An 18,097-nucleotide genomic window follows, 5' to 3' on the forward strand; every position below is an offset into this window, starting at 1 on the left:
TTTCGCTATTTTTTTGTTATTTTTCACGATCTTCAATGAAAGTACGCATGATTGGGACTACTAGCTATCGGAATCGGATTGAGCTGCTTGAAATTCGTAAAGAATAATTTTAGCCAGTTTTATTTCATGGAAGCAAAATTTTGGAGACGTACGAGTTAAATAGACGCCCGGTTTTGGTTTTAGCGCATCAAAATACAAAAAAAGCGTACTCGATCTAGATCAATAAAACTCTTCTTCTACCCATGCTAGCGATTTTGACCCATTTTTAGAGATTTTTGCAGTTACTCAAAATTTTGCAGGTAAATCAGCCGATCTGACTCCAGATTCAGATTCAGCGCATCAAATTATATAAAAAAACACCCCCGATTAAGGTCGAAGACAACTTTTATCATGCTTTAAACAGCAATTTTCCGTCATTTTTGCGGTTTTTTGAAATTTACTAAAAATTTTGGATATGTATCAGTCAATCTAACCTTCGATTCAGATTCAGCATATCAAATTACATGAAAAACAGCCCCGCGTAAGGTCGAAGACAACTTTTATTATGCTCTTAACATCGATTTTCCGCAATTTTTGCGGTTTTTATGAATTTACTCAAAATTTTGGAGGTATATTGGCTAATCTGACCCCGGATTCGGATTCAGCGGGACAAAATACGTAGAGATTGATGGGTCCGGTTCTAGGTACTTACCACTTTTTCTTTTTTGTGTGTCGGTATAATTGCAGAATCATTCTAGAAACCTTTGCTACTTTGTGACGCTACACGAATGAATGAATTTCACAGGAACCTCAATTCATTCACTGTACTTGGCTACGTTAGAAAATGATCTCATTTTTTTTTTATTTCCAAAATTCTGAATTCCTACGAGAAACGTAATTCATTCACTGTATATGTTATAATAGATCTCATATTTTTTCATAGTTAACAATTTCTTCAAATTTTTTTATTGTCAATGCAAATATAGAAAATCCTTTGAAGCGAGGGTCACGACCTTTTAATACTTGGCGTGCCTTTTTTACAGTAATACGGGAAAATAACGTATATGCTCAATCGTATCAAATGATGGGTAATGAAATAAAAATGCAAAATCAAAGACAAATCGATGCAAACCAAACATGTGAAGAATTTAATTTGTTATTCACAACTAGAACGGATTTCGATCGCAGGAGATTCAATATCCAACAAAGCAAATGAAGTTGCTGCTGTTTTTTCAACCACCGCCGATGGTGAAATTTCCGAATCATACTTTGTCATACGTAACAAGAATACAAAAAAATTGCAATGCGTAAGTAGTATGGATCCAAACGTTGAACCGTTATCCATTATTTTACCTATTTGGAACTCGTGGCTGGTCGCATGATTTAAAACAAACGAGCAATCAGAATAAAAGTGTTACGCGTGAAGCATATACAAGATATCGCATGGCGATTCGTGATAATGATGGTACGAATACAATCCTCTTAGGACGCCGTTTGTTTCAACAATGGGTTGTTGATCAATACGTACGAGTCGAGAAAGATAGGATTGATTTTATCCGGAGAAATCAAGTGAGTATTCGTGCTGATTCATATACAGGTTTAAAAGACTATTTAGAAAAAAAAGCAGAAAATCAAAATACACGTGTTGAAAAAGTTGTAATTTTGCCATCATCTTTCACGGGTTCTCCATGGAACATGCTGCAACATTATCAAGATGCAATGGCTATTGTAAGAAAATTCGGGAAACCGGATTTATTTATAACCATGACATGCAAACCGCATTGGCGAGAAATACGAGAAAACCTGCTTCCTGGTCAACAACCATCGGATAGACCGGATCTTACTGCAAGAGTTTTCGATATGAAGAAAAAACATTTAATTGATTTGATCGTTCGTAAACAATTATTTGGAGAAGTGCTTGCATATGTATTTACGATCGAATCTCAAAAGCGTGGTTTATTACATCTACATATGCTTCTGACGCTGAAAGAAAAATTATTGACTTCAGAAGTGGTTGATCGTTACATTTCGGCAGAAATACCCGACCCAGAACTAAATCCGGAGTTGCATCAAATTGTTATGAAGAATATGATTCACGGTCCGTGCGGATCGTGGTGCGAAGTTAATGGCAAATGCTCGAAACACTTCCCAAAACAATTCCAAAACGAAACGAAATTAGATGCCGATGGCTACCCACAGTACCGTAGAAAAGATACGGGTAATTTTTATGAACGTCCGGGAAGATACGTTGTTGATAACCGGTGGGTTGTACCATATTCGCCTGTACTGTTACGAACATTTAACTGTCATATTAATACTGAAGTTGTTATCAAAGTAACTGCCCCATTGTATTTGTACAAATATGTTTATAAAGGATATGATGCTGCTGCAATCCAAATAACTGATTCTACAAACACAGATATTAATACCGAAATCAACCATGACGAATGCAAGGATTACATCGAGACTAGATATGTTGGACCAAATGAAGCTATATGGCGTATATTGGATAAGAAGATCCAAGAAAAAAGTCATCCCATAATACGTTTACCTGTTCATTTGCCAAATGAGCAAAACATTAGTTTTGCGGAAGAATGCAATGAGGAGGACGGCAGTATTACGATATCTGTGGCCCCAAGTTTTGACTATGTAGTCTTTATATTTGGCCCAAAATAAGACTTTTTTCAAGAGTGACAAAAATGGAAATTCGGCATTTTAAGGGGTGAAACAGGGGGTTGAAAGTTGAAGCATTATAATGTTTGTGGTCCCTAATTCTGACGATACTGCGTCTATATTCCATCGAAAATCAGACTTTTTTTTATTTACTCAAGATCCAAGTTCGACCATTAAGGGGGTGATAGAGTGGTTTCAAAATTGCAGCGTTTTTATAATCAAGAGACTCGGTAGAGTCTCGGGACAAGTACATTGACAGCCCTGTCGTCTGCTGGCCCAAGGCTCTCGCCGAGACTATATTATCTCTGAATAAAACGATTCGAGGTAGTGGGGGTAAAATCGACATGTTATTTTGTAGAATAATGAAACTCAGGAGTCATTTCGCTATTTGAAAATTGAAGTTTGAGCCAATTAATAAATTCTCTTTCGATTACGCCCAAAATCAGCATGATCGGTGGCGTAATTACTGAGAAAAAACTTTGCACGGGCTCAAGATTATGCAAAAGTACCAACACATTTACGGAGTTGACGCATCTGTATATGCGTTTAGACCGATACATACAAGGGCCTCTTGATGCCCATCACAACAAATCACCGTTGAGAATCTATCCGTCTCGACCAATCGCCGATGAAAGAATTTCTGATAGTCCTCAATATTTTCTTGTATACCGTCTGTTATCGTCTGTTAGGCTCGCTACACACGGTCAATAATATTGCACAGTAATATTGCACAATAAGTTTGTATGGTGTGTAGTGCGTCATAAATTTAAGATAGCTCAAACTTCTGTTGAATGATTGCCCAATGTTTCAATACTACATCTACACGTTCAATAATATTGTGCAATCACCTACATTGCGCAATATTATTGACCGTGTGTAGCAGGCCTAATAATGTAGGTTATATATACGAGTTCTCTTTGATAGCTGTGTCGTAACGAACCGGCCGAGGTTTGACGTTACGAAGTGCGGGACAAATGTAACAAACTTTATTTTTATGTGATTCGATCAGTGCCGAAGTGATAAGAAATTCTACGCAATCTGTGATAAGGAGATTGCAGTACTGCATTGATTCCAATGGCAATCACTTTGAACACCTTATGTAAAGTAAGTTCATTTCACATAAAAATAAAGTTCATGTCACTTTTTGATCTTGAATGACCTTGAACAACTTTGACCCCCGGATGTTTTTTATGCAGTTCGCCATGCTCTACAAGAAGGTTGAAAAAAAAAATGTATCGTACCCTTTAAAAAAGTGGAGGTGAACTTCACCGTGCGTCAGCGCCTCCACTGAAATGAAAAAAATGGTCGCATTTGATGACCCCTTTCACACCATCAAACTTTTGTCTGAAATATTTTTTTGTATCGTCGGTAATTACCGAGATATTTAAGGTGGCAATAGTTAGTGCCTCACCCTGTATAATATTCACGGAGTCTGAGCGCGGTCGGGGTGAGATTCAAAAGTTAGAAGGCCTAAATTGGTGATCAGGCATTCTGTATAACGCATATATAGATATACCGAATGCCTGTTCGCTATTTTAGGCCTTCTAACTCTTGAGCCCCACCCGCGGTCGGCCTAGCAGCTGGAGGAGCCGACACCGTTGAGCCAATCAGAATGCGTAGAGGCAACAACTCTACTACTACTAACCACGTCAAAACGCGTATACGTATTGTAACGGTACGATAGTGACAGAACACTCCGCTACGCGTAGATTCGAGCTGAGTAATGATTTAACGGAGCAGGTATGAAAGAAAAACAAGAGCCAAGGCAGATTTGTGTGGATGTTTTAACAAAAGAAAAGATTTATTGAATTGGAAGTCTTTTGTGCTTTGGGTATAAAAATAAACATGAAAGGGAGTTCTTACTCCAGCAATTTTCTCTTTTTTTCTTTGATTGTCCGCAAATAATATCGTTCACAAAGTAGGGTGGTTCGCAGAATGATAAGTCTCAAAAAAGAATTTATTAAGTCGCAACGATACTTAGGCTTCGCAATTAACAAGCCTCACAGCCATAATCGGGTTCTCAAAATACTAACGCACACCAATGAATGAAGTTTCGCAAAATTATGAAAGTTTCGTAAATAGGATCACGTTTCGCCAAATTCGGGATCGATAAGGTTTCACAATTTTTAAGACCACTTATAATTTCATAAAGTTTCGAAATTTTGAAGAAATTTCATAATTGATAAGGTTCGCAAATGTAAGAGATTTCATAAAGATTCGCAATGTTAATTCATAATTGATAATGGTTCGCAATTCGCAATTTTTAATTTATTCGCATTTTTGATTCATAAAGATTCGCAATTTAAATTCATAATTTATAATGATTCGCAATTTTAATAGATTCGCAATTTTAAGAGATTCGCCATTTTGATTCATAAAGATTTGCAATTTAAATTCATAATTGATCGAGATTCGAAATTTTAATTCATAAAGATTCGACACTCAGGAGGCCAGGACTTTAAACATGGATTTAAACCCACCCAGGAATCTTTGGACAGAACGAAGCCGAACTGTCCCCTCCCTCCTGGTATGAGTGAGAGGAATCCACCAAGAATCTTTTGATCGAACGAAGTCGAACGATCACCTCCCTCTTGGCAGACAAGGAATAGGTAATCTAGCCAGAAATCTTCAGACGGAACGAAATCGAACCATCCCCGCCCTCCTGACTAGATCGGTGCCCCACACTGACGATCCTGAACCCAAACGAAATCGAATGGGGCCCACCCTGTCAGCATGAGTCGGTGGTATATGAAAAAGGTTGCTTCCTGAACTCGTTTCTATTTGTTTGCGTAATGCGGACTCTGGTTTACGAGGTCAGAGTCGGCTGTGTTGCGTATGCGGATCCGAGTTGCTGAATCTCGAGATCGGCTAGTAAGAGCGGGTCTAGCGTGATGAGGACTAGACTGGCTGCTAAGACCAGTTTTCATTTTCTTCTTATACTCGCGCGAGACAACCACAAACCATCATAATAATTTTGTCGCATTGCGACAATTACGCCCATTCACCAATCAAGTTGATCTCGACCCTCATCAAAATACCTGATTGGTTAGATTTTGTATCGTATGTCCTTTGTTATTGGTTGATTGTCTTTGACCAATGCCTATTTTCTGATTTTCTAGCGATGCGCAAACGCGACACTTAGTTGGGCCAATCGTTGATGGCTAATTTCTTTATTCGTTGGACTTGAAATTCTTGTATTGGTCGGATCTTTTGATTGGCGAATGTGCGCTTGTTCTCTGAAGCGCGCGAAGCACATTTGAATTTGAATTTACGTGTTTTCTTTTATGTTATAAAATTTCTTCAATTTATCCGTAATTTTCTATTTCCACCCTCCTGATTCTCCTTATTTATTTCTTAAGTTTCGCCTATTCTTATGTTAAAAGATTGAAGTGGTTTGAGTGAGTTTTTAGAAAGGTTATTATTCCGAGTGATCGATGCGAGGTGGTTCGATATGCGAGCTCAGGTGCTGGCGCCTCGATCGATTAATTGTCGTACCACGCTCTCCTGTGTTGGTACGGCCGGTAACTATCTTACTGACTAGTACGGATCGTCTCAGTATCCGTCGAACTCGTGATGTGTCAGTAACTTTTGCATAATCTTGAGCCCGTGCGAAGTTTTCTCTCAGCAATTACGCCACCGATCGTGTTGATTTTGGGCGTAATCGAAAGAGAATTTCTTAATTAGCTGAAAGTTCAATTTTCAAAGCCTCAGATGACTCATAACTTCGGTAATTCAAAAAAGTCACTTGCCAATTTTACCCCCACCACGGCGAATCGTTTTATTCAGAGAAAGTATACTCGGCGAGAGCCTCGGGCCAGCAGACGACAGGGCTGTCAATGTACTTGTCCCGAGACTCTACCGAGTCTCTTGATAAAGAAAAGCGCAAATACGCGTACAAGTGCATGCATTGTATCTATACCATGTACTGCACAAATTCATTGTCAACATTACTCACAATCTTGGCGTGCATGGTTTTCAATCGGAACTTCGGCGAAGGAATGCCTCATCCGACCATATATTTGGAGAAAACTTGAATATCCAATACATACTTTTATAATACTGGTTACAACCAGTGTTTTGGAAAGGTCAGACAATGAGAACACTTTTGCGGGTGATGATATGGTTATTTGAGTGCAGCAACAGTAACGAAAATCGATTTGAAGGAAAAAAAACGTCAAAAATTCTTCACGTTTCAATTCAAAACGAAAAAATAATGAAGATTTTGATTTAATTTTACAAAATGAATGCCAGATTCTAAAAGAGCACCCTCAAAAACCCCCTATATCAGATTTTGGAAAATTATTCTTTTCCTCCTCAGTTAAAACTGCGTACTTGAAATTGTGTGTCCAAAATTGTCGTTTTGCGCATTAATGGGTTAGTATGGTGATGCTATACAACATTTTGAGGGTAGGAGTATTGGAAATTTTTTCCGTGTAGCAACATGCTTGTGAAATAATTTCTCAAAATTTCAAGGTGTTCAGGATTGAGCGAGGCCTCGACGGTAGCGCGAGAGAATTCGGGCCGGGCTCTCGCGCTCCGCCGCTGGCGTCGCCAGTTCGCGGGTTCGGACATTTTGGGCGCGTGCAATTAGAGCAGCCGGGTGCTCGTTTCACGCGCTCACGGGGGGCGTCGCCACCTCCTGGGCAGTAATTAGCACGGGACCGGGGAAGCACACCGCGCATGTGCGCGGGGCTTCATCATCGATCTCCATGATTGATGCCTCAGTCTTGATCCGGTCGCTGAAGCGTGCAATACGGCTAATCACTGCATCTCACCTTCTCACCAGTTTCGGTATCAAATTCGGGTTCTCTTATTCATTTTCGGTTCAAATCATTACACGGACTCTGCGCATTTAACGGAACATTCTCTCGGACTCATTTTAACGGTATATCTCTAAAAATCATCGGGTTCTTTCTCACGAGCACGCTTCGGTCGTCCATCTTGTTCGTCTCGCACGTGCTCGACGAACACCGGGTCAACTCGCCATTCTCATCATCGGGCTACTCGCCGGACTCTTTCTCAACAATTATCGGGACTCATTGTACGGTATCATCGGGAGTTGTCTCACAAATAAATCTACTTACAATTTTTCGCTATTCTCCGCCGCATTTATTATTTACCACCTACACCAGACTCCTTGCACAAACATTTTGGTCCTTCGAGCCGGATCTGGTGGTAAGTGCGCGCGGAGTGGGTGTAAAAAGTGAGTGAAAATTCAGTGGGAACAGTTTCAACGGGTTCTCACGGCGCATCGCATCTCAACGGGACTTCGAACATTCTCGTTTCCACGGCGGGGTTCGCACGTGGTTCGAGCTCAACGGGCGGCCATCTTGGTCATCGACCGCGCACTCTCATCGATTCTTCGATCTCAACGGGTTTTTTCTCAGTGAGTCTTCACATCGGGTGAGTTTTTTCGCAAACTTTATTCATCAATTTATTTGGGAAAATGGACATCAGTGCGGGAAGTGAAGCAAGTGTGCGGTCGCGGGCTCAGCGGTAGCGCTTTCTCTCTCACTCTCGGCGCGCGGGAACATTGGCGTCGATCTCGGCTCTCAATCTCGGGACGCTCACGGCGCGGCGCGGCGCGGCGATGCCGAGTCGGTAATCAGTCACTGGCATCGGGTCACGGGCGGTAAAGTAACGGTCACATTACCGCGCATCGGTAATTTATCGGTTTTCCACGGGATTCGGACATTCGGCGGCAACTCATCGGCTAAACTCAATGCATGGACAATTCTCACAACCGTTACGGGCAATTACTCGGTTTTTCACACCTTTTTGGGCAATCTTGGGTACTTCTCGGGCGTGGCCAGTGACTTCGGGCAAAATCAACGGACATTTCTCGCGGGTTCTAGCAGTGATTAGTGACACTTCGCATTCGGGTTTACAGTGACGTTCCGTTATCGAATTTTGGACAAATTCGCGGGTGCTTTATCGGTATTCTGTGCACTTTCGGGATTATCGGTGACAAATGGTGCGGGTCTGGCGGGTTCGGGGCCACCTCGTCTCTTCAAGCATTTCGGGCTTGTACAAAAAAATACGGGCTGCAGCATTCATACTCCGGGACAATATCCTCCGGGTTTCTTGGGGATTTTTTGTCGGTTTATTGGGCTCCACGCAATTCTTTGGGAGCAATTAGGTCCCTTTCTCATTTGGATCGGATACCTCGCATTTTCGGACGGTTCTATCATTCGGTTGCGCTCAACAGGTAGCATGTCGGACGGGGAATCCTCACACCCAAAATCGGAGCCGGGCGAAGAGCATCTGGTTCTCCTCGTCCCCACGGGAGACGAGGTCGCTCCTCCAGCGGAACCACCGGGATCCTCCTCACCGAGGCGGGACGTCTCCCCCGCAGTCTCACTCCAGGAACTGGACGCGGGCAATCGGGATTTGACACCACGCTCCCGGGATAATTCTCGATCGGGCAGCCGGGAACCGTCACCGGGCACACGGAATCCATCTCGAGCGGGTAATCGGGCAACGGGACCGCTCGAGCTCAAGGCGGCCACACAGAACGCTCGGGTAAAACTCCTGGAGGCACTGCTCACCACGGTGACCCAGGCAGTCGCGCGGGATTTCACACCTTCGCAGCTCGATAATTTGCGGGTGCAGTCGACGGAGCTGTGGAGCAAATTCTCACAGGTGCACGACGCGATCTCGGAGTCGTGCACGCCAGCGTTCTTATCGGGAGCATACGTCACCGGGGACGTATATTCGCAGGCGTTCCACCTGCACCAGCGCATCACCTCAATCATTTCTCGGTTTCATCCATGACGTCTCGGAGGCGTACAACTCACTCCGGGTTCTGGGGGCACCTATCGACTACTGGGACTGGGTTCTCGAGTATGCGATCACGCGACGTCTCGACACCTCGAGTCGCGTCGCCTGGGAAACAAAAGCGGGCCAATCACCAAATCAGCCAAAATTGGTAGAAACGGGCGTTCCTCACCAATCGGGCTCGGGCTCTTGAGGGCTCTGCTGTCTCCACGGGTCCTCCTCACTCTCGGAGCGGAAGCAACACGGGATCGGGCAAATCAGCACCGGGTACATCCTCAAGGCCGTCAGCAAGGGCTCATGCGGCAACAACGGGGAGCCAGCAATCATGCTCGCTCTGCCAGCAGGCGCACTTCATCATCGCCTGCCCCAAATTTCGGGAGCTCACCAACGAGCAACGGCGGGAAAAGGTGCAGTCCTTGCGGCTGTGCTTTAATTGCTTGGGTCGGCACAACGTGTCGTCGTGCCAGACGACGACGAAGTGCAAGGAGTGCGAACGGAAGCATCACACCATGATCCACGTCGGGTGGAGTCGGGACGGGAGCACTCCTGCACCATCACGTTCGGTCAAGTCGGGCGAGGCATCGGGAGCCTCTACGGCGGGACCATCCTCATCAAGCTCCGCATTAGACAACGGGGCATTAACTTTGTCCGCCTCGGGAGCTGCCAGGCCGGCAGTTCTTCTCGCAACCGGTCAAGCTAACCTCATCACACCACACGGGGCTTCTCACCGGGTAAGAATGTTGATCGACAGGGGCGCGGAGATCACATTCATTACTGCTTCTCTCGTGCAGCAACTCAAGCTTCACCGGGAAGCATCGGTAATACCGATCATCGGGATCGGCGGGACGCATTCGGGCCACACGCGCGGGGTGGTTAGCGTAAAGCTTCGGTCTATGCACTCATCGGACATTGTCTCAATAAAAGCTCACATTTTGTCAAAGTTAATGCCTACTCTCCCTTCATTTACACCTCCTAACATCTCACTTTCTCATCTGCAAGGTCTTCCACTTGCAGACCCGGAATTTCTCTCACCAGGGTCCATCGATTTAATTCTCGGGGCTGACATCTATGGGCAACTCATTCGGGAGCAGATCAAGCGGGGGCCTCACGGCACACCGATTGCACAGAATACGGTTTTCGGGTGGATCGTTCTCGGTCCTATGGACTCTTCTAAACAGTCAGCCGGGTTGGTTCATCACGCTGCAGTGGATCACGGGTATCAGGAGCTTCAGGATCTCCTCGCACAGTTTTGGGTACAGGAAGAAGTCTCGGGCTCGGGCGAATCGCACCTCACTCCTGACGAGCAGGAATGTGAGACTCATTTCTTGACGACACACAAACGGGACTCAGACGGGCGGTACGTCGTCAGATTGCCGGTTAAATCCGCATCGGGGACATTGGGCGGGTCTTTTCACACAGCTTCTTCCTGTCTCCATCGACTACAATGCAAACTCAATCGGGATTCAAGCTACAAGGGCCTCTACGACACGTTTCTCGGGGAATATGAATCATTGGGGCACATGACTCGAGTCTCGGGCAATCACGCCCCTCTCGGGCCCATTTACTACTTGCCGTACCACGGGGTGCTCGCCACAAAGTTACGTGTTGTATTCAACGGGTCGTGCAATACAGATTCGGGAATTTCGCTTAACGACATTCTGCACACGGGCGCGAAACTGCAGCGGGATATTTCGGACGTTCTCTTGTGGGTCAGACGACACCGTTTCGTCTTCGCGACCGACATCGTTAAGATGTTCCGGCAAATTCGGGTTCACGAAAGTGATTGGGACTTACAACGCATTTTATGGGTGGACGAGGGCGGGCGGGTCGTTCCATTCCATCTCACCACGGTCACTTACGGTACTCGGTCAGCACCATTTCTCGCGGGACGGGCCCTGGATCAACTGGTTACAGACGAGGGTGGGAAATATCCCGAAGCTGTCACCCCTCTTACAAAGGGGCGATATGTGGACGATATTTACGGCGGTGCTGACCAGCTCGCAGATCTCATCACGGAGGCGGAGCAACTCATCGGGATTTGTACAGCGGGCTGCTTTCCTCTGGCCAAGTGGCAGAGCAATCATCCGGAGCTTCTCACGGCGGTCGTTGGCGACCTTATCAACGGAAAACGCTCGGGTATTTGAAGAATGTGAGACAAAAGTCCTTGGTCTCGCATGGCTTCCTCACACGGACGTGTTCAAATTCACGGTTCACAAGTACACAACCGAGGACGGGATCACGAAACGCATCATTCTCTCGGAGATCGCACAATTATACGATCCATTGGGTTTTCTCTCACCGGTAACGATTCGAGCCAAAGTTCTCTTACAAAGGCTTTGGTTAGAAAAGTTAAATTGGGACGACCTCGTGTCAACGGAAGTTCGCAACTCCTGGGTCGCATTTCGGCAGGAACTATTGCATCTCGGGACGGTTTCGGTACCGCGGTGGCTCAACATCGCGACGGGTACATCGGTCGAACTACACGGGTTTTCGGATGCATCTCAACTAGCAATGGGCGCCGCTGTGTACGTTCGGGTTTCGGGGGCGGGTAATCAAACAACGGTCTCACTAGTCTGCGCTAAGACTAAGGTCGCACCGATCAAACGGCTCACAATTCCTCGGTTGGAGCTCGCAGCAGCGGTGCTGCTTGCTAAACTCACACACCACGTGCAAAACGTGCTGGGCCTTGATGACTCACGGGTATACCTATGGACGGACTCAATGGTAACGCTCACTTGGGTCACTTCTCATCCTTCACGGTGGAAGGATTTTGTTCGGAATCGGGTATCACTGGCACAGGAGCTCGTGCCACGGGCTCAATGGAGATTCACACCGGGTCGGGACAATCCAGCGGATTGCGCATCACGGGGGCTAACCATCTCACAACTCGCGCGACATTCATCATGGTGGAACGGGCCTCACTGGTTAGCAAAAGACTCATTCCATTGGCCAACTCAACGCATCGGGACGGGGGACGCAGCGGCGCTCGCAGAGCGGCCAGGTCTTACACTCTCATTCGCAACATCACCCTCACCAGTTTACGATCTCATCTTGAAATACTCATCTCTCACACGGTTGTTGCGAATCACCTCATGGCTCTTCAAGGTGATTACAAACCTGAAAAGAGCGGGCAACGGTACATCGGGTTCAGCCAACATCACACCGGGAGACCTGGAGAACTCACGGCTTTATTGGGTGAAAGCCATTCAGGGAGCATACTTCACTTCAGAGCTTAAAACACTCACATCGGGCTACGCTCTCCCGAAATCGCATCCGATCACGCGATTAACGGGCTTCATAGATCATCAAGGCATTCTCAGGGTGGGAGGACGGCTGAAGCACTCAGCCTTACAACCTGATTGCAAGCACTCCGTTATTCTCCCTCGGGACTCACCACTTACGGCACTTCTCATCGCTGATGCTCACGAGTGTACTCTTCACGGCGGGACTCAACTCACCTTGGCCTATCTACGGCAGAGCTGCTGGATCATCGGCGGGCGTGGGCCAGTACGCTCATACATTTTGCGCTGCGTGTGGTGCGCGCGCTTCCGGGCGCTCAAGGCACAGCAACTAATGGGTCAGTTGTCAATCTCACGGGTTACGCCGGCAAGGCCGTTTCTCTTCTCGGGGGTCGACTACGCGGGGCCAGTTTCACTCAAAAGCTGGCGCGGGCGTGGGAGCAAATGTCACAAAGGCTGGTTGTGCATTTTCGTTTGTTTCGCTACCTCCGCTATGCACCTTGAAGTTGTTACAGATTTAACCACGGACGGGTTCCTCGCAGCACTCAGACGGTTCACGGGCAGACGCGGGATTCCGCACACGATCCAAAGTGATTGCGGAACCAACTTTCAGGGTGCAGCAGCGGAGCTACGACAATTATTCAAGACGGGTACACGGGAATCCGAACTCATTCAGCACACTGGGGCAACTGACGGGATTAAATGGGTGTTCAACCCACCGGGGGCACCTCATATGGGCGGAAAATGGGAGGCCGCAGTAAAATCGGTCAAGTATCAACTCCGGCGGACGATTGGGGATGCCAGTCTCACGTTTGAAGAATTTACGACTCTTCTCACACAAATTGAGGGCATACTCAACTCGCGGCCGTTGGAGCCTCTGTCGGATGACCCGGATGATTATTCGGTTCTCACCCCTGGGCATTTTCTCATCGGGGACACACTCACCTCCATTCCTGAGCCCTCATTACGGGATGTGCCTCAAGGTCGCCTCACACGGTGGCAATGGCTCCAGGAACGAGTTCAATACTACTGGGAGCATTGGTCATCGGGATACCTGCAACGGCAGCAGGCTATATCAAAATGGCATCATCCGAGTCACGACATCCGGGTCGGGTCTATGGTTCTACTCATGAACGAAAACACGTCACCCACAAAGTGGCCACGGGCACGGGTCACACAACTACATCCGGGAAAGGACGGGCTCATACGGGTGGTTACTCTCAAAACGGCGACGACCACACTCATCCGGCCTATCACCAAACTGGCACTCTTGCCAGTGCCTCAACCGGGATCAATTGACAGCACTGCTGCCGATGGCGGGCGGAATGTTCAGGATTGAGCGAGGCCTCGACGGTAGCGCGAGAGAATTCGGGCCGGGCTCTCGCGCTCCGCCGCTGGCGTCGCCAGTTCGCGGGTTCGGACATTTTGGGCGCGTGCAATTAGAGCAGCCGGGTGCTCGTTTCACGCGCTCACGGGGGGCGTCGCCACCTCCTGGGCAGTAATTAGCACGGGACCGGGGAAGCACACCGCGCATGTGCGCGGGGCTTCATCATCGATCTCCATGATTGATGCCTCAGTCTTGATCCGGTCGCTGAAGCGTGCAATACGGCTAATCACTGCATCTCACCTTCTCACCAGTTTCGGTATCAAATTCGGGTTCTCTTATTCATTTTCGGTTCAAATCATTACACGGACTCTGCGCATTTAACGGAACATTCTCTCGGACTCATTTTAACGGTATATCTCTAAAAATCATCGGGTTCTTTCTCACGAGCACGCTTCGGTCGTCCATCTTGTTCGTCTCGCACGTGCTCGACGAACACCGGGTCAACTCGCCATTCTCATCATCGGGCTACTCGCCGGACTCTTTCTCAACAATTATCGGGACTCATTGTACGGTATCATCGGGAGTTGTCTCACAAATAAATCTACTTACAATTTTTCGCTATTCTCCGCCGCATTTATTATTTACCACCTACACCAGACTCCTTGCACAAACACAAGGTTTTCCAAACGGATTGAGGCCCACAGTAAAATCGTGATCACAAACGCAGAAAAATCCCATGTATTATAAACGAAAAACTTCAACCCCTGTGGTCGCGGGTTAAGCATTGATTCAAAAATCTGAAAAAATTACAGGATTACTTTTTATGTATTTCGAACGGGTTTAGGGGGCAGAAAGGTCAAAATAAAATTATGGCACTAGAAAAACAATATATAGATATATAAAATGTATTATGGCACCAGATTTGTCACTAAATAAAACAAATAAACATCAAAAATGTGTGCGAAAATCCGAGACCATTTTTTGATGCAATTAAAAAATAAATAATTAATATCTCTTTAACGCGTTAAGCTACAGCGTTCGAAGAGGTCGCAATCGAAAGAAAAAAAAATAAAAAATATCTCAACTTATAATGTTCTCCGGAATGCTATAATTAATTAATTATTGAAGAAACAAATTTTGAAAATTTTCGAAAACAATTGGAAACGCTATCGGTCCGGTAAAGAGTCTCTGGATGGATCACAAGTATTCATGCAGAGGGAATTGAGAGAATTATCTTCAAGTAATTTTTATCTAATTGCACTAATTTAATAATAAACGGAAATAAATTTTTCCGCAATATACAAGGGATATTATTCTGTATCGATAAATAAAAAAAAATTGTACATAATATATATGTTCAAGCTTCCAAAATAATTCTCCAGTTTATATTCAATGGTGGCAATTTTTACTTCCCACTTATTCTTCCAGCGAACGAATTCCATTCGGAATAAGAACTATAACTTATAGTATTATTAAGAACATTAAACTAATAATGAATCGCACTTCAACAAATTTTTTACCAGATTCTGCCATACAATTTCGTTTTTTATGATTGATTTTTTATTGAAAGAATAGTGATGGGCCGGACAAGTACTTTTAACACATATTTAAACATAATTTGTATCGATCCAATCGACGTCGAATTTTGTGAATATTACCAGAGGATCCTGAAAGTCTGAGAAGAATCGAATTTCTTGTAAGTCTCTGCCACCATAGAGTAACAAATGACTAGCTTTCATGTGATTTTTTTTGGATTTAAAAGCTTCTTAGAACAATTTAATAATGTCAAAATTTGGAGTTACTAATAAAATACTTGTCCACCGATTGATATCACAAATCTCAGTGCTGCACGTAATTCAAGTGGTAACTTTTTTCAATTCATTAGAAAATACTTGGCCTCGAATTTATACAATAAATTTTAATGCTGCACATAAATTAGATGGAATTTTTTTTAATTGATTTAGCTGTTCGAATCAAATAAAAAGAATGAGGCATCGGTTTCCAAAATGATTTCAAGCACGATTTTTCGGTTTTTTAATTTTTAATTGTTATTTGATACTTTGGACACTTTAAAAAATAGATACAGATTAGTTTTTTTTTAAAGATAATGTTTTTTCAAGATTCGTGAAATTTTTTTCGAATTGTTCTGTATTTTTTTTAAGTTTTTTTTTATAGATGGAATTATCAGCAAACGAGGGACCATCAATGTACTTGTCCTAACCTTTTTTTTCCTAGGGGAAGTTTATGGTTTGATATCACGTCTTTTTTTTCAAATGTTCCTTGATCCGCTGGACAGGACTCAGACGAGAACTGGAGACAACGGTTGGCAGCATCTCCCCTGATAACATCGTCGAGGTGATGCTGCACGAACCGGAATGGTGGCGCTTAGTCGCCACCTTCACGGAAACGCTACCTTCACGGACGAACGAACACAGACAGAACCCCCAGTCAGAAGTAATATCAACATAATCCCTGGCTGGGGGGGAAGGACAACAAGGGGGTGGCGGTTTTAGTGGGTAGGCCTGTTTTTTTTTGGGAGTCCCACATACCCATGTAGTCCGTAAGACTACACGGAATCCGTAAAAAGGATTTCCGCAACTCCTTGGTAAAAAAAAAAAAAAAATATGCACTTCGTTAGATGACGAAAATTATTTTTATTTATCCCGCATGCACTTCGTAATGTCGAAACTCTGTTGATCCGATCAAAAACTGACACATTGTTTGTACATATATATATATATCGATCGAATTTATGACTGCTGTTACCGTGCTACGTTTTTTTAATGTCTGCTGTGCTGCCGTGTGCTACGTTCTGAAGTTGACGTCATATTTTCGATCATTAACAACCAATCACAACGTCTAAAAATGGATGTCGTCAGATCCAACCAATCAGAAACTCGAGAGCATCAAAGTGCCTTTGATGGTGTTTATAAATACAGACGCATAAATTCTTGAATATGTTGGTAACTTTTGCATAATCTTGAGCCCGTGGAAAGTTTTTTCTCAGCAATAACACCACCGATCATGCTGATTTAGGGCGGAATCGAAAGAGAATTACTCAATTGACTTAAACTTAAATTTTCAAGTTGCTAGATGGCTCTTGAGATTCGTAATTCAATAAAATCACATGCCAATTTTACCCCGACCACGGCGAATCGTTTCATTCAGAGAAAGTATAGTCTCGGCGAGAGCCTCGGGCCAGCAGACGATAGGGCCTTCAATGTACTTGTCCCGAGACTCTATCGAGTGTCTTGATAGGCGCATGGCCGAGATCCGTAAACGTAGTTAGTTTCTAAGTGTCTAAAATCACAGTCAGATTGGCCGCATCTGTGGGGGAAGAGAGAGAGTTTTTCTCCGTCGTTCTAACTCCCTTGTTTCTTCTCGTTCCCTGTAGAGGCGCGTCAATCTTTTGTAGCGGGAGCGACCGAGTCGCCACAGAAAGACACGCACCGTGACATCTAACGGTAGTATGCGGTAGCTCCTTATGAGCTCCTCGTGAGAAAAAATTGATCAGAAGAATTCCTATGAAGCATTTCGCGGGTTTTTTTTCGTCATTTTACAAAAAATTTATGTGGATTTAAAAAGTGGAATCGAGAGTATCATACATGATTGTGCTATAAATTTCCTAGAAAATAGTTGATCCGAAAAAGTGCTAGAATTGCTTACCTTTGTCCAGGATCTGCCAAAGATTTTTTGTACAGCGCTTCGAATTCTTTGGAGTTTGATGAAGATTTTGCCGCCCAAAATGAGTGCAAGGACAGTCGCCATTATAGTCAAAGTTAATGACACTTTCACCAGGGTTGTAAGTCTGTCAATCTCGGCTGGAAAAAAAAATTCTTTTATTAATTATGTTGTACTGGTGGCTTTGCGTAAAATTTTCCAAATAACAATTGCCCAAATACAATTTCCCGAAAACAATTCCCCGAAAATAATTTCCTGAAAAATCAATTCCCCAAAAACAATTTCCCGAAAATATAATTCCCCTGAAAACAATTCCCCGAAAATACAATTTCCTGAAAATACAATTTCCCGAAAATACAATTTCCCGAAAGTACAATTTCTCGAAAAATTAATTTCCTGAAAAACAAGCTTCCAAAAATAC

At 44.6% G+C, this 18,097-nt stretch overlaps 1 protein-coding gene across 3 annotated transcripts in view; it reads right to left on the reverse strand.

The window, feature by feature from the left end:
- The window catches only part of grnd (grindelwald), a 318,742-nt gene that overhangs the window by 80,433 nt on the left and 220,212 nt on the right, over positions 1–18,097 (reverse strand). For 2 of the 3 annotated variants that reach the window (XR_006262810.1, XM_043433356.1), the window contains exons 4-5: positions 17,662–17,816; positions 14,605–14,792 (exon numbers count right to left, since the gene is read on the reverse strand). Coding sequence is in view for 2 of the 3 variants with exons in the window: in XM_043433356.1 (XP_043289291.1) it covers positions 14,637–14,792; positions 17,662–17,816 (311 nt within the window). In the remaining variant the exon portion in view is untranslated. The remainder of the gene's footprint in view (positions 1–14,604; positions 14,793–17,661; positions 17,817–18,097) is intronic. The other variant, XM_043433355.1, reaches the window with a different exon arrangement.

The sequence above is a fragment of the Venturia canescens genome, chromosome 1 (genome assembly GCF_019457755.1).
Source record: "Venturia canescens isolate UGA chromosome 1, ASM1945775v1, whole genome shotgun sequence".
Taxonomy (NCBI): Eukaryota; Metazoa; Arthropoda; class Insecta; order Hymenoptera; family Ichneumonidae; genus Venturia; species Venturia canescens.